Source organism: Ctenopharyngodon idella, chromosome 22 (genome assembly GCF_019924925.1).
Source record: "Ctenopharyngodon idella isolate HZGC_01 chromosome 22, HZGC01, whole genome shotgun sequence".
Classification (NCBI taxonomy): domain Eukaryota; kingdom Metazoa; phylum Chordata; class Actinopteri; order Cypriniformes; family Xenocyprididae; genus Ctenopharyngodon; species Ctenopharyngodon idella.
The window spans coordinates 2405641-2421270 of record NC_067241.1 but is presented as its reverse complement, the minus strand read 5'-3'; the positions used below and the strand labels follow the sequence as shown (position 1 = coordinate 2421270).

Below are 15630 nucleotides of genomic sequence, written 5' to 3'. Positions count from 1 at the left end.
ACTATAAGAGGCTGTACTGTACCAACTAGGGGACAAAATGCTACTAGCTGGAACAAACTGTGATTTGCACTACTGTCTGTTTAAAATTAAATTAAAAGAAACCTAGCATTGTGAATTAGTGGCCTTGTCCAGTAACACTTTAGTTTAGGGTCCAATTATCACTATTAACTAGTTGCTTATTCATTTATTTCATATTACTAGGATATTGGCTGTTTATTAGTACTTATAAAGCACATATTAATGCCTTATTCTGCATGACCATATTCTACATCCCTTAATCCTACCCAATACCTAAACTTAAAAACTACCTTACTAACTATCAATGAGCAGTAAATTAGGAGTTTATTGAGGCAAAAGTCATAGTTAATAGTTATAGTGAGAATTGGACCCTAAACTAAAATGTGGCCATTTTTCCTATTGTACCAGTATCGTACCGAACCCTGACCCCAAAACTGAGGTACGTACCGAACCGTGACTTTACACCCCTAGCATATACATATGTTTATATACATAAACAGTGAATATCAAAAGGATGTTGTGTTTTTTGCTGTCACCCAGCCCTACTTTGAAGTGACTAACCCTCTCAGAAGATGAGAATGAGATAGGCGAAGAATGAGATAAACACACCTGGCTGATGCACTCTCAGGAGACAGCAGAGAGATGCTGAGTTTCCAGACATCAGGCTGTTGTTTGTCCCATAGTCCTCTCTGTTCTCACTGCTTAATGTCAACTGAGTCACTCTGACTAGAAAACCCTTTCATCATCTTCTACTACTCTTCTACAACCTCTTCTACTGCATTTCTACTGTATTCCCCCATCTTATTTAATTTAATATCAGTGTTATCTTTGGGGCTATTTACACAACACCGTTTTCAACTAAAAACAGAAACATTTTTATACATTTTGGCCGTTCATTTACACAAAATGTTGTTTTGAGGGCCTGCATTTTAGTTTTAGTAATTTTATTGTGTTTTTATCATTTGTTATTTCTTTTTAAAATATTTTAGTTTAGTTTTAGATATTTTAGTACATCAAGTTAATCTAAATGAAAATGAGCAATCAAATAAGTTTAAGGTTTATTTTATATATTTTATTTCAGCTAAAGTTTACTTTATTTCAAGTAAAAAAAAAAAAATCATGGCTTTAGTTTCAGTTAACTATAATCGCCCTGTTTTATATTCTCTCTTTCTCAGAAGAATATGTAACATAATCCTGTATGATTTGATGAATGTTCATGCACTCTACAGTGACTAAATATCTTTTGCCAAATATTCTCATTTGCACTTTTTTAGTCTTCGTTAGAAAAACTACCTAAGTATTGAATACTGCAAAATATGTCATATTAAAATCTCACTGTTATCAACAATAACACATTAAAGCATCACAGAGAATCACAATCATGTATTGCAGCATATACAGTATAGGTTAGTTGCACCATGTTGAAATGTGACTGAAGTGGTGTGGTAATATTGTAAACAGTATTTTCCCTCTCATTGGTCTTCTGAAGGCTGGCTTAATCTTTGAAGTCTTTGAACAGATGGAGATTTCCCATTCAAATGCATGCAACACTTCAGTCTTTTGAAGCGGCCACACTGTGCTCTGCGTTTATAGTGAATGTGCTGTTTTCATCTTAGGAAGCGTACAGGCAGGCGAACCGCAGTGCTGTACAGTGAATATTAGATGTGCTCTGTGTGTTTGTGTGTGTGATCTCAGCAGGTTTTGAGGGCAGGGGTTAGAAACGCTCCCGTGGGCTTAAAGCAATCTTACTGCAGGCCTTTTGTAATCTTATTAGCCAAAGTTAGTCAATGACTGTCTTTGTGATGTGGGTTTCAGCTCAGACCTTGTTACCTTAAAATATAACAGCGTCAAAAGTGACCGAATGGGGAATGAGATGGAAATTACATGGAAACCGTTCAATGAATATGACTTTTATATGTTCCCATTACCTAAAATCTTATTGGTCATTAAGTTTTGTCCAAATGATGACATAAACAATGTATAACATAAATATATATATAAACATTATGATATTTATCAATTAATAATTTATTACATTTGGGTCAGTGACATGGTGTGCATATTTTTGTATCCAATTGCATTATTTCCTTTTAAAATAATTTGATAAATTCATGACATGTATCATTTTATTTATAAAACCTATTTAGTTTGAATTCATTTTCAGTACATTCATGTAATAAATATTATTTTGTGTTTTGGTTTCTTAAACCCCCAAAATGTCAGGTGGCGCAACCGTCTATACAAATGAACAGACTAAGAAAACTGTTTAAAATGAAGTTTTAATAATACCAAATTCGAAATAAAATACTATGACACAATTTTATGTTATATGTATTTGGTTGTACCACCTGACAAAAAAGTCAAGAAATGAATTTAAACACTTGGAAGTGTTATTTAACAATTTAAACTTGTTTAAACACATTGTTCCTGAACACAAAGTATTCTTCTCGCTTCATAACATTAAGGTTGAACCACTGTAGTCACATGGACTATTTTAACAATGTCTTTACTACCTTTCTGGACCTTGAAATTTGGAATGATTTGTAGGGAGATCAGAAACCTCTCAAATTTCATCAAAAATATCTTGATTTGTTTTCCAAAGATGAAAATAAATAAAATAAATTATTACTTTTTCTTGATGGTTACACCACATGACATTTTCAAGTCATTAAGAGGGAAATTTATGCCGTTTTTCAAAGTCTTGATTTTGTTTTTGTGCTCTACTAGAATAGGTTTTCATGCTTTAGTATTCAAAAAAAAAATCTTATTTTTCTCATATTTGCAGCTCCTCACTTCCCAGTCTGCCAGTAATGCTCTGTTTAGATCCTGTCTCTGTGAAACCCCTCCTTCTGAAAAGCACATGTGATTGGTTGGCTGGACCAGTGTGTTGTGATTGCTCAACCTCTTCAAGCGAATCGATGTTTGGGAAATGTCATGCCCTTGCTATAACCACAATTTTCAACACACCTCTAACTAACTCAACCAGGCCCAACCCCTTTTTTTTGCATATGCATTGGGAGAGAATTATTTAAATGAGGACTATTGTGACGTGTTCGTTTCCGGAAGAAAACTCAAGACTACAATGGAGATGTTTCAGGGAGTTCAGAACAAGTACGCACTGGTATAGAGTATAACTCGCTTTTGGAGTGACTCTGTGCTTTGTAAATTTTCAACATTACACACTAAAGGCCCTGATATACTCACGGCAAAGTTCTTTTTTGTTACTTGCTTAGGGGTAAAAAGAAGTTTGAAATACGTGAACAGTGTTATACTGTTAGCGAACATCCCAACGCCGCCCACACTGCTGAGAGCGGTGTTTAGATAAATATTTTAATATGTGCTGCGCACTTTTCTCTCAATAGCAAAATAAACACAAAACAAAAATGACAGCGGTGAGAAAACAGGAGTAAAGAAACCATCTGATCATATCAAGCACGGGCCCTGCAATTCGGCACTCCAGTAACGTCATACCACGTATACTTATATACAACTTTATATATTGCTTTGAAGCTTTACAGTATGAAAAAATAGTATCAGTGTCGCTTTTGGTTAGAATTACCACCATCATTTTTTACTATAAAGCGGCTCTCCAGTGTTTTCAAGTATTTACTCACAGATTGAACAGAAGAAATGAACCGGAGAAGATTTTAATGCAACAGAAGGCGGAGCCTCAGAGCCACACCTACCTATTACATAATCACCGCGGACCAATGGTACAACGAAGGTGTTTACCAGCCGGAGCGAACTTTTCCGGGAAAGCTGGCAAGCTGTATCGTACTCTCGATGCGAACTGTTTTGGCCTGATTTTGTTCGTTCCATTTCACTTTAAGTATGTCAGGGCCTTAAAGGAAGTTGAACATGAACATTTCAATTCAATTCTTCTTGAAAATGGTGTAAAAGTCTTTCAAAACCTTATGAAGCTGACACGAGTTCTAAAAACTTGGTTAAACAATTTTTCCTTTTATTTATCATGAACACTATAGACTTGTAACTCTTAAACCATGTAACCAATCAGTGCTTGTTTTCGTCTTGTGTAGGTTCACTAAGAACCTCTCCCCAGATAAGATCAACCTGAGCACACTGAAGGGAGAGGGTCAGCTGTCCAACCTGGAGCTGGATGAGGAAGTGCTGCAGAACATGCTGGATCTGCCCACCTGGCTGGCCGTCACCCGTGTCTACTGCAACAAGGCTGCTATACGGGTAGGATGGAGAAGAACTGGAGGAATTATCATTCATCTCAAGCTGTAGTGCACGAGAGGAAACTGTCACAAATAACGTTATAGCTTGGAGAACTGTAGTTAAATGTGGGGTTTTTTTTTTGTTTTGTTTTTTTCATGTCAGATACAATGGACAAAGTTGAAGACCAGTCCCATATGTTTGGTAAGAATCTCCCCATCATTGTGTTTCCCCTCTTACATCATGATTCTTCTCTCAGTCACATTCTGTCATCCCCATGTCTATCACATGATCTCCAGTCGCCTTTCACTTCTGCAAATGTAACCTTATTTTATGTTTGTGTTTCACTCAAATGTTTCTGATAAGGTGGGTCCAATAGAGTGCAACAGTGACTGCACACTTTCTCAGTGGCTTGGACTACAGTTAACTTATCCATAGACATTTCGGGAGTTTTAGAATTGAAACAAACCCATCACATCAGAGATTAATCACAAAACCATAGCAGTTGATTTGAAGCAAAAACATATGCAAAATATGTGAGAATGAACAAACTACTCTAGTAAGTAATTGCAAATGATAAGGTTGAATAAGTCTGGGACTTTCTGTGTCTTTTTAACACGCATGATGCATTCAGATCTATTTTGACCTACATGAGATGCATAGATAATTTGGTTTATGCACAACTATTGATAAACCATTGCAGCATAAATTCTTTTTCATCTGAAAATGAAAGTTTATAAAAGTAAATATAATTTGTTTTTTATTTAGGTTTTCTTGCAACACAATGATTTTCTGTAGTTCATTTAAAATGTGAAATTTCAAAGAATTTCTAATTTTTAATTAATAAAAAAGGGGTAAATGTAGTAATAACCTGGTAATAACCTTCAAAATGTTGACATTTTTGCACTTAAACTCATTAATGAGAAGTTATTTATCAGATACAATATGGTTTTCTTTGAACAAATATTAAGTTATGGCTGTTTTATAAGCGAAAATGGGAATGCAAAAATCATATGCAGATTTTGAATCTATTTTGTGCATTAATGCTCTACCACTACAACATCTCATACATTGGATTAACTTGTTAAAGATAGCTAGTGTTACTTAGCTTCCTACACTTGAGAAGTGTAGATCATAATAAAACAAATGCCTGACAGTACATCAGAAGTTCTGACCCATTGAATTCTGCCTGAATTCTGTTCTCCTTTTGCAGTTCCTGGATAAAGTAGAAGTTGAAATGAGAACCTGTGAGGAACCGCGGCCCCCAAACGGCCCTTCTCCAATTGCCATTACTGCAGGCCAAAGGTCAGAATGATCTGCCATCCTCCTTTTAGTATACAAATGCACAGTGGTTTACAAATCATACAGAGAGTGGCGAAACCTCCCTATGATGTCCTCTCCATCATGCACATTGACATTTAGATTTATTAGTGGCACTTGCCAAGTCAAGCATCAATACTGTTATTTGTTAGCTAGATTGTTACCTGCCTAACAATATATATTTATGCCAAAATATAATTTGTTGTTGTTCTATTCATTTTTTTAAGCATCTATCACGTGTCATTGTGTGTGGTGAGTTGGCTCACGTGATTTATGTTTCATGCTTCAGTACTTCCGTTAAGGGAACATAGTGAGCATCGATGCTCCCTGGTTTTCATAGTGCATTGTGGGACATTTTAGGGAGCAAATTTATTTTTTATTTCAGTTTTAGTCATTTCAGCACTTAAAGGTAGGGTAGGCAATTTGTTTTATAAAACCTTTTTGTTTGAAACTCTCTTCACATCCTGATAGAAATCAATAATAGAAGTGGTCTAAATATTAAAACGTACATATATCTTCTGTGGAAGTCTCAGGAACAAAAAATGTTTGTCCAGTCATTGCATTTGGTCAACATATGTATTTCCATTCCTCCGCGCACCTGCTTGTGCAGACATCACATGTCATCAGCGCATTTCGTAAGGCTATGCAGAGTTGTAGACAGACAGTCTCCGGACGCCACATACAAACAGCAGCCGCCTTTTACAGTTCCTCCTGAACCAAAACAATGATCTTATGCTCCGTTCACGGCATCATAACCATAATTATGAGATGGCAACCCGTGATGAACTGTCATCCTCAGACTTGGATTTATTTTTTCTATGTCAACACTGTCAACGGCGAAATGAATCTGCAGCAGTCAGGTTATTGTAATGTTATGTGCTTTGAGACATGAGGTAGTTTAACGCCGTCTCATGACTCTTTGCAGACTCTGCTGTGTGTGTTCATGTATTTTGGAGGAGGCGTGGCTTTAGAGACGCTCTGAAGGGAGGGTGGGATCTCACGCTTTCAAATCTAGCTTGCTATTACTTGCCTCTCTGAAATTGCCTACCCTACCTTTTAAACTTAAAAATTTCAGTTAGTTTCCAAAGCAACTTTTTTTTTTTATTTTAAGTTCTTCATCTAATTCTTTTATTTTATTTCAGTTATTGAAAAGTTTTGGTTTTAGTGAACACTAACATTGGATTGAAGGTCAGATCCGGTCATTCTGTCTAACGGATGTTTGCGGTCTGTTTCTCGTCTCTGCAGTGAGTATGGCTTCGCTGAGAAGGTTGTGGAAGGAATGTCTGTGATCATCAACTCAATCACAATTAAAGTTCAGGCCCGAGCGTTTCATGCCTCCTTCGAGCTCTGGCAGCTCCAGGGCTGCAGCCTCAATCCCAAATGGCAGAAGACCGACCTTCGTCACACACGCATTACACATCCTAAGAGAGGAGAGGTACAGTACAGATGGTAGTACCTGTTTTGTGTGTACAGTGTATGTTGGGCTGTCCTGGAATGCTGATCCCTCAGTTTGACATGTCCAACACCTGCTGGAAGAAGCACTCGAGGTTATGCAACACTTTTGCCTCATTAAGCTTGAAGAAGTGCAAAAATGTCCTCATTAGGTTTTTATGGCATTAAAAGGCCACAAAAACAGCTTTCAGTTTCTTCATTTTAAAGAGCAAGTGAATAGAAAAAAAATAGCATTGGTTACATAATCCAGAAGGGGACAAAAAGCAGCATAGTCATATAGTGCAAAGATCAACAGCTGTCAGATCAAAGTGTTTCTACACTTCACTTCTCCTCCACTTGTTCCTCTTTCACTCGCTTTTCTCCACTCACAGAAGCACATGCTCATGAGAAGTCCCCTCTTAATTACTTTTCCAGACCAGCGTTAGGTAATGAAATCAGAGCAATCATTTTGATATATGGACAGAGTATTCAGGTTGCCAGATCTTCTAAATGACCCTATCCCAAGCTGTAATGCAGTTAGATGTAAGATGGATGTTACACTCAAAGATGACCTCTCCTTCTTTCTCAATATAGAGCTGTGCTTCTGTTTGCCCGTGGCCATCAGGGTTACGCCGCCCACTGAAGCACAGCGAAGTCAGTGGAGTAGAAAGCACAGTGCTTCGAATGTAATGTGTGTTTCCTTAGCCAACATGAAATCAAAACTGACACTATTTTCTTAATACACGTGTCTGGCATTTTTCTTGCCTACTGTTATATACACAATATGTAAATATAAAATAAATGTTCATAAATCAAAATTTATAACATCTAAATCGCAATTGGCTGCAATTATCAAACTGCAAAGTCTGATTTAATTAAAAATATATGTGCACTGTGGGTTTAAGAGTTAAACGCGGCATTATAACATTATAACAGTCTTATCTCTGTTCGTGAACACCCAAATTTAAAGTTTTTCCCAAATCATTAATCCCTTAAAGGGATAGTTCATCCAAAGATGAAAATTCTGTCATCATTCACTCACCCTTTACTCACTCAAGTTGTTCCAAACCTGTATGAATTTCTTTCTTCTGCTGAACACACACACAAAAGATATTTTGAAGAATATGGGTAACCAAACAGTTGATGGGCCAAACATACTATGGAAAAAAATGTATATATATCCTATGGAAGTCAATGGGGCCCATCAGCTGTTTCATTTTTAGGTGAACTATACCTTTAAAGGATGGTTGGCAATTCTTTTAGCTTTTTATTAACATTTTATTTTCTATGCAGATGCACTCTCCTACAAAATCACTGATATCATTCTAGAATGAATAATTTTCCAAACTCATTTAGTGAAAATCCCTGTATTTTTTCATGTTGCAATATATATTGCAGAAAATCAAAATTGTAATGCCATTTTTTTCCCAAATATTGTGCAGCCCTACTACTGTTTTAAGTAATAATACAGTCCTTCTTAAATCTTGCATATAGTTTACGCAGTAATTTATTGACAGTTTACATGTAAATGCAATAAAAGTTATGACAATAATAGAAAGTAAAGATGGATTTGAATAGGAAAATTGTTTTATTTTGAAGAAAGTCCATCTTGATAATGCCCTTGGGTTGTTAAAACTCTACTTCAATGTGGAAAGACTAAAATCTCCATGATTGTTCGCCAAGCTTACATTTACATGACCGTACCTATGACATGACTTGCCTGTGTTCATGTTTTTATTGAGTGGGATGTCTTCTACTCTGGTGTCCGGCAGGTCCTAACGTTCAAGGAGATCAACTGGCAGAGCTTGCGCATAGAGGCGGACGCGATTGAGAGTGACGAACAGGATCTGGGCAGCACACCGCTGCGCCTCATTACCAACCAAGGACGTATACGCATCGCTCTCAAACGCAGGGTACACCTTTGATATTTATTTTGAAATCTTCACAAAAACCGTCTTCATCAAATGTTTGTCATAGTCACATGAGAACATTTTAAACTAGTCCTAGGTTTTGCCTGATTGTAAAGTTTGCATGGTTTTCCATTCCTCTTCGAAATGAATCGGCATCAGTACTGTGCAAAAGTCTTAGGCCACCGCCAGCTTTGTTGTTTTAGCAATGATTTAATGACCATCCATATTTATTTTTTGGTCTTTATTGTGATAAAAAAAAACAGAAAATACAGGAAATATGTACACAAAATGTAAAAAAAATATATATATAAAAAGAGTCAGGTTCCTATTGCTGTTTTTTTTGTTGTTGTTTTTTTTCTGATTTTTTTTTTTTTTTTTTTCCGTTTTTTAATACTGCATACAAATTTCCTGTATTTTCTGGTTATATTCTAATAAAGAGGTATTTAATACAAATAATATTTTTTCAAATATATTTTAAAAAATATTTCAAAAACAATTTTTAAAATAATAAATTAATTTCATTAAAATAGATACTTTTTAAAAAATATATATATATATTATAGTTCAACTTGAAATTTACAATACTAATATTTATGTTTGTAATTTCTTCACCTTCAAACGTTAAACCATTGAGCTTTTATTTTTGTGGATCATGAGATGGACGTGTAAATGAAAACAGTACTGAGCTTCACTTTGAAACAGCACATATATATTTATTGAAATATATCTTATCAAATATACATCGCCTTTGCGATGTGATAATTGATTTTATGTCAGTATATCTTGCAGCCCTAATCAGAATGGAATGGCATGTATTCTGTGCTGACATTACTACCCTCCTCATCTCAGGTGAAGGACTGTAATGTCTTGGCCTCTAAGCTGTTCTTTATACTGGATGATCTGCTGTGGGTGCTGACAGACTCTCAGCTCAAGGCCATTATCCACTACGCCAAGTCTTTAAGTGAGGCCATGGAGAAGTCCGCGCAGCAGAGGAAGAGCATGGCTGCTGAAACACTACAGGTGCCACACTGGACCCTTTAAATCCCTCTCAAAAATGTTAAGAAGACGACTTAATGGTTCATAAGATACTCTTCTTATCGGCACTTCAGATTTTAAGATCAAAAAGAAAAGAAAACCCTTCGCCCTATACTGCAGCTGCCTCAGGTTTTAAGCAAAGGTTTTAGTGAAGCTTTTAAATAACATTGTCATTACAAAACAGCTCTGCAAAGTAAATGTTGTGTAAAGCCGTCTATAAGATATTAAATCCCAAGTGTACCCAGGGGCAACCCATCTTGCAGCAGCCGCTCCCTGTGAATGACTCAGACAGTGCCGGAGTGTTTGTTTATGTCTCATTGTGTTTGTGCTCCAGACTGCTCCTCCCTCTCCTGGGATCCACTCTCTGTGGACTGAACCTCCTCCACCTGAAGCGGTCGGGACTCACAGCACACTGGCCCAGTATTTTGACCTCCATGATGTTAAAGAATCATCCTACCACACTTTCATCTCCCGTCTTGACCTGCATATCTGCAACGACAGCTGTTCAGATTCTGGTAATGAATTCAGATCACTGTTACCACCGATTATATTTCTACTTTAAAGGAGTAGTTCACTGAAAATGAAATTTTGTAATTAATTCACGCAGACCTATTTTATATTAAGTGTTATTAACTACTATGCACTAACATTTAAATTAATAATTTGATACAATGCACTTATTGTGTACATACATGTTTTTACATTGTACTTATACAATGTTAAAAGTTTTAGTGTGAAATTACAGTATATTCCAGGTTAATAATTGCATGACTTTCACATGTGTACTATGAAGGTACCCAGCATGCAGTGCGACATGAATAGATTATGCTGTGGAGTTTCTTGATTCTTATTGGTTTTATCTGTGCTGCTGAACTTAGTTTTGGTTCACTTTTAGCAGTTTGTTTTGTTTGTTTATTTCGTAATGTTCAGAATGTATCTTTTTTATTATTATTTGTTGAGTGTCACCATTGTTGTGTTTTGTTTGTCGAGTATTAATGTCTGTGCATCTTTAGGTGATGGAAGAAAAAAAGATGTCACACCTTTCAAAGATAAATCTCAGCAGCTGCTTTACTATTGTGAAATATCCATCTACAAACAATTATAAATTTGAAATAGGATATTGGTAAATCTTTATGCTGAAATAACTCTAATAATAATATAGTTTGACTAAATTATAATCAGCCAGTTAGCTTATTTTATATACTAGCTTGTTATTGTTTTAACAAATGTTTTCATTTGTCACACTTCTGACATGGCTAGAACAGAAATTTGAATATAAATATACAAGGTCCAAGATCCCAAGCAGATTGAACACTAATCACCATTATGGTGACTTAATATAATTTAACAATATAATTTCTTACAGTGGCATGGTTAAAGGCAACTTTATCATGTGAATTCACAGTAAAACAAGAGCAGCATATTATTGTGATGTCATGATCATTCTGCTGTTGATTCGTAAGAAAATGACCCAGCATTCATTAATTTCACTGTAAATTTCTGACTACAATAATTTATTGTAAAATAATATTCTTTAATCCTGTAAATTCCTGGCATTTTATTACAGTGTATTTAAAAATACCTGCATGTAATTACAGCTGTATTATACTGTTGACCCTTGCCTTCCCTTTTAACTAGGGATGTCAGTTTACATAAATTCCCATCATCGATCGTTGTTTAAATCAATTAATTGATTAATTGTTAACCTTAACCTCCTAAATCCAAAGCGATGGTTACTTTTGTAGAAAGAAAGTCATACAGGTTTGGAACCACATGAAGGAGATTAATAATGACTTTTTTTTTTTTTTTTTTTTTTTGAAGGGAACTAAAACTTATTTTGTTAGCATGTAGCTATATCATCATAACACTGACATACCCATGTGATTTATCCTGTACACATAGATGAAGCTCCGCCTCCAGGCACGCAGGGTGCAATGCAGCTGACCCTCCGGAAGCTGGGCTGTGATTACTACCCTTTCCATAGACCAGGTGACTGACTGCTGTTCAGAAGAGATTCAAATCATACACCCTCTGTTGCTTTATGCTTCTGAGGTTTTAACTTGTACTTTTTTTGTCTCAGGCTTTGAGGTCATACCATATAAATACACTTGACTATGTACACTACCGTTCAAAAGTCTCTTCTGCTCATCAAGGCTGCATTTATTTGATCAAAAATACAGTAAAAACAGTAATATTGTGAAATATTATTACAATTTAAAATAACCATTTTCTATTTTTTAAAATGTAATTTATTCCTGTGATCAAAGCTGAATTTTCAGCATCATTACTCCAGTCTTCAGTGTCACATGATCCTTCAGAAATCATTCTAATATGCTGATTTGATGCTCAAGAAACATTTTTTATTATTATCAATGTTGAAAACAGTTGTGGTGATTAACCCTTAAACGCATACATCTGGCCTTAAACGCATACATCTGGCGTCATTCACTACCTTCCCTCACGATCATTTAAAGTTAGACATCGACCTTCTTAGTATTCCTCAATCTATTAATTATAAACAATATAACAAGAAAAAAGATAAAAGAATGTCAGTTTTCCAGTTAATTTTTTTGTAAAAAGTGTATTGGGTTGCTAGCGACCCGAGGTATGTAGTAGTGTACGTTTTTTTTTTTTTTTTTTTTTTCCCTGCACAACAATAATTGAATTTCAATATATTGACTCAATAAGTGCAATTCACCTTTATTCCTCAAGGTGGAAATGTCTGATACACAATGATGATGTGATGTTTCAGTGGCTCCGTGATTTAATGCAGAGCAAGTACTGAACGCAATCAAGTATTAGTGTCACTGTCACTTGATGGTAAATCTGGAGAAAAAGCTGTCAGCGATCAAAATATTGATTTTGAAGACCTTGAAAATGATAGTTTTGAGAATATGGTTGAGATTGCGATGCTGAATGTACTAGGAAATGAGCTCTGACGATGACAGTGATGACAGTATAAAGCATCTGCTCAAATGAAACAGGTCCAAGTTCCTAAAGGTATGCTATGTATGTATGTATGTAATTGTTATTAAAATATCAGGAGAGTTTTATACTATTGTGGCAGTTAGAGAGCCATCGGTGTTAGATAAAAAGATCCGGGTCGCTAAAGACCCGAATATGTAATAATGATTAGTGAAACATTCATGCATTAACAGTTTTGATTTTGAGGAAACCATGATTCTTTTTTTTCAGGATTCTTTGACATATATGTCAAATATATGTTTTTAAAGGGGACCTATAATGCCCCTTTTACAAGATGTAATGTAAGTCTCTGGTGTCCCCAGAATGCCCCTGTTTGAGTGTGAGCAAAAACACACCTTTTTTTGTGTGTGTCCCTTTAAATGCAAATGAGCTGCTGCTTACTGCCCGCTTTCCAGAAGAGGGTGGAGCTTTAACAGCTTGCACTTCGGTTGTTCAACAATAACAAAGCTGGAGAATCTCACGTAGCCAAAATGAAGATTGTCAGTAATGGTGTTCAGCCTTACATTGCTCAAACCGGAGTCGACACTGATGGAGAGACTCAGGAAGAAGTTACAACTTTTAGAATGCAACTGGATGTTTCTGAATGGTTAAATTGATAAATTTATGTAGTTGCTGTGGAGTTGATTCAACTCATCAACTAGCATGTGCCGTCATGTTAATCTTTTGTGGAAATCCAGCGTTAAATTGACCCTCGTTTGTGAAGCAGTCCGGCATAACATGATGGCATGGCAACAACACTCTACTACAACAACTCTTCCTCTTCTCTAAAGCAGCCAAACATGGCCTCACCCCCTTTGAGTGATGTCCCTTTAAAAGAAAATATCTCCCTTTGCATTGAACTTTGAGCGTCGTAATTTTGCAGACGTTGATCATGCTCAAACAGCAGCATTACACACTAACTAAAGTTAAAAATGTGAAATCACAATCAACCACCCCTTTAAATAGAATTTTTTTTTTTTTTTTTAAATGTCTTTACTGTCACTTTTGATCAATTAAATGCATCCTTGGTGAATGAAGGTATTCATTTTTATATATATATATATATATATATATACTGTATATAAATCTTATTGGCCCCTAACTTTTGAACGGTAATGTTGCTCTGAGCTTTTTGTTTAGGTTGTGTTTGAAGTCTTTTTTTTTTTTCTTATTGTAATGATGCAGCAATTGATGTATTGTATAATGGTTGACTGTAGAGTAACAGCCAGATGTGTAGTTGAGTGATGCCGGCTGTTCAGTGACATATGCTGTGTGTGGTACAGGTGATGGCTGTCGGCACTGGGAGCGTCACTGCGGAGCGATGGAGTCTCGTGCTCAGTGGGCGGCCAAACTGCTGCAAGAATTTCAGAGGAGGGTGGAGGATCTGGGCATCCCTGGACCTCACACAGAACCAAATGTGTCTGCTAAAGACTCTCCAGCCAAAAAAGTCAAGGGTAAACTTTCTCTGAGTGTCTACCAATCCCAAATCCAACAATAAATATTGATGTTATTGTGCATAATTCAACACTCCACATTATTTGAAAAAAAAAAAAGTTTATTTTAATCTTCAAAATGTAACAACTCGTATCTTTTCTGCTAATGTCACCTCAGAGTTTTCTCTCTCAAGAGGCACAGTTCTTATAATTTTGAAGTCTAAACACTAAAAAAAATATGTGAAGTGATGCACTGGTTCCTCAAAAAATGGATGCATTTGTCATGAACATGTCTGGTTTTGTTTCCTCTTGAGAGTTTACTTTCTCTTGTTAATTTCATATTGATGAATTGGTCTTATTTTGTTTTTAGCAGACGGGGAATCACTGTCCAATTTCAGTCCTGAACGGACTCAGACCTCACGGCGGACATCAGCAGCCGCCCCGTCCTCAGGAACCCCACTGAAGAGACTTCGCTCCAGCTGTATGGTGATCCGTGTGGACGATCTGGACATCCATCAGGTTTGAGACATCTCTGCACAAACATAAAAAAATATTAAAGCACACACTTGACAGTGATAGCCATTATATTGTTATATACAGTGTAAATCCAAAAGTCCATTTTCTCATAACGTACTTTGCAACATCACCTCTTGTCTCACAGTATCTGAAACGGTTTGAAAAAAAGGATTCAGTCTCTAAACCCTTCTTTCCGAGAACCTCCTCTGCTGTGACTGGTCAGATGGCCCAGTCTGTTGTGATTGGTCTACTCTGCTCTGATTGATCAGATGGCCCAGTCTGTTGTGATTGGTCTACTCTGCTCTGATTGATCAGATGACCCAGTCTGTTGTGATTGGTCTAATCTGTTCTGATTGGTCAGATGGCCCAGGGGGCATTGGAGTTTTCCCTCTTTTCCACCTCGCTTTTAAATTGCTTATGAATGCCCATACGGTCGTGCGCATTTTACTTTTGCATTCAAAAGTAAAATTTAGCGGCAATTTACTTGAATGCTGGGTTCATTATTGTTCTTAATGAAAAACACAATATCAAAACAGTACAAAGACATATCTACCATATCTAAAATTCAGCTCCAGATCTTCCTCAGCACTTGATACACAGTGATACGAACAACGATGGCATTGGTTTTACCGTATCAATTCCAGCCCGAGTCCTCATCCTTTGATTCAAAGTGGATTTGCTTTCACACCACACAAACCAAACTCTCTCAGTCTCAGCTGCAACTACAGTGTTTAAGCGTCAAAGTAGACGTTGTTCACAGGCAGCCAATGAAGACCATGGACTGGCATTATGCAAATGTGTTACAACCTATGTAGGTTTGAGCAGGA

General features: G+C 36.3%; 1 protein-coding gene across 2 annotated transcripts in view; it reads left to right on the top strand.

Moving 5' to 3' along the window:
- bltp3a (bridge-like lipid transfer protein family member 3A) overlaps window positions 1–15630 on the top strand; it is a 40234-nt gene that overhangs the window by 7333 nt on the left and 17271 nt on the right. Inside the window, exons 2-11 of one of the 2 annotated variants that reach the window (XM_051880076.1) lie at window positions 4056–4218; window positions 4360–4398; window positions 5408–5499; window positions 6760–6949; window positions 8718–8858; window positions 9705–9875; window positions 10225–10405; window positions 11793–11879; window positions 14138–14308; window positions 14658–14806. In XM_051880076.1, the coding sequence (XP_051736036.1) occupies window positions 4056–4218; window positions 4360–4398; window positions 5408–5499; window positions 6760–6949; window positions 8718–8858; window positions 9705–9875; window positions 10225–10405; window positions 11793–11879; window positions 14138–14308; window positions 14658–14806 (1384 nt within the window). The remainder of the gene's footprint in view (window positions 1–4055; window positions 4219–4359; window positions 4399–5407; window positions 5500–6759; window positions 6950–8717; window positions 8859–9704; window positions 9876–10224; window positions 10406–11792; window positions 11880–14137; window positions 14309–14657; window positions 14807–15630) is intronic. The other variant, XM_051880077.1, reaches the window with a different exon arrangement.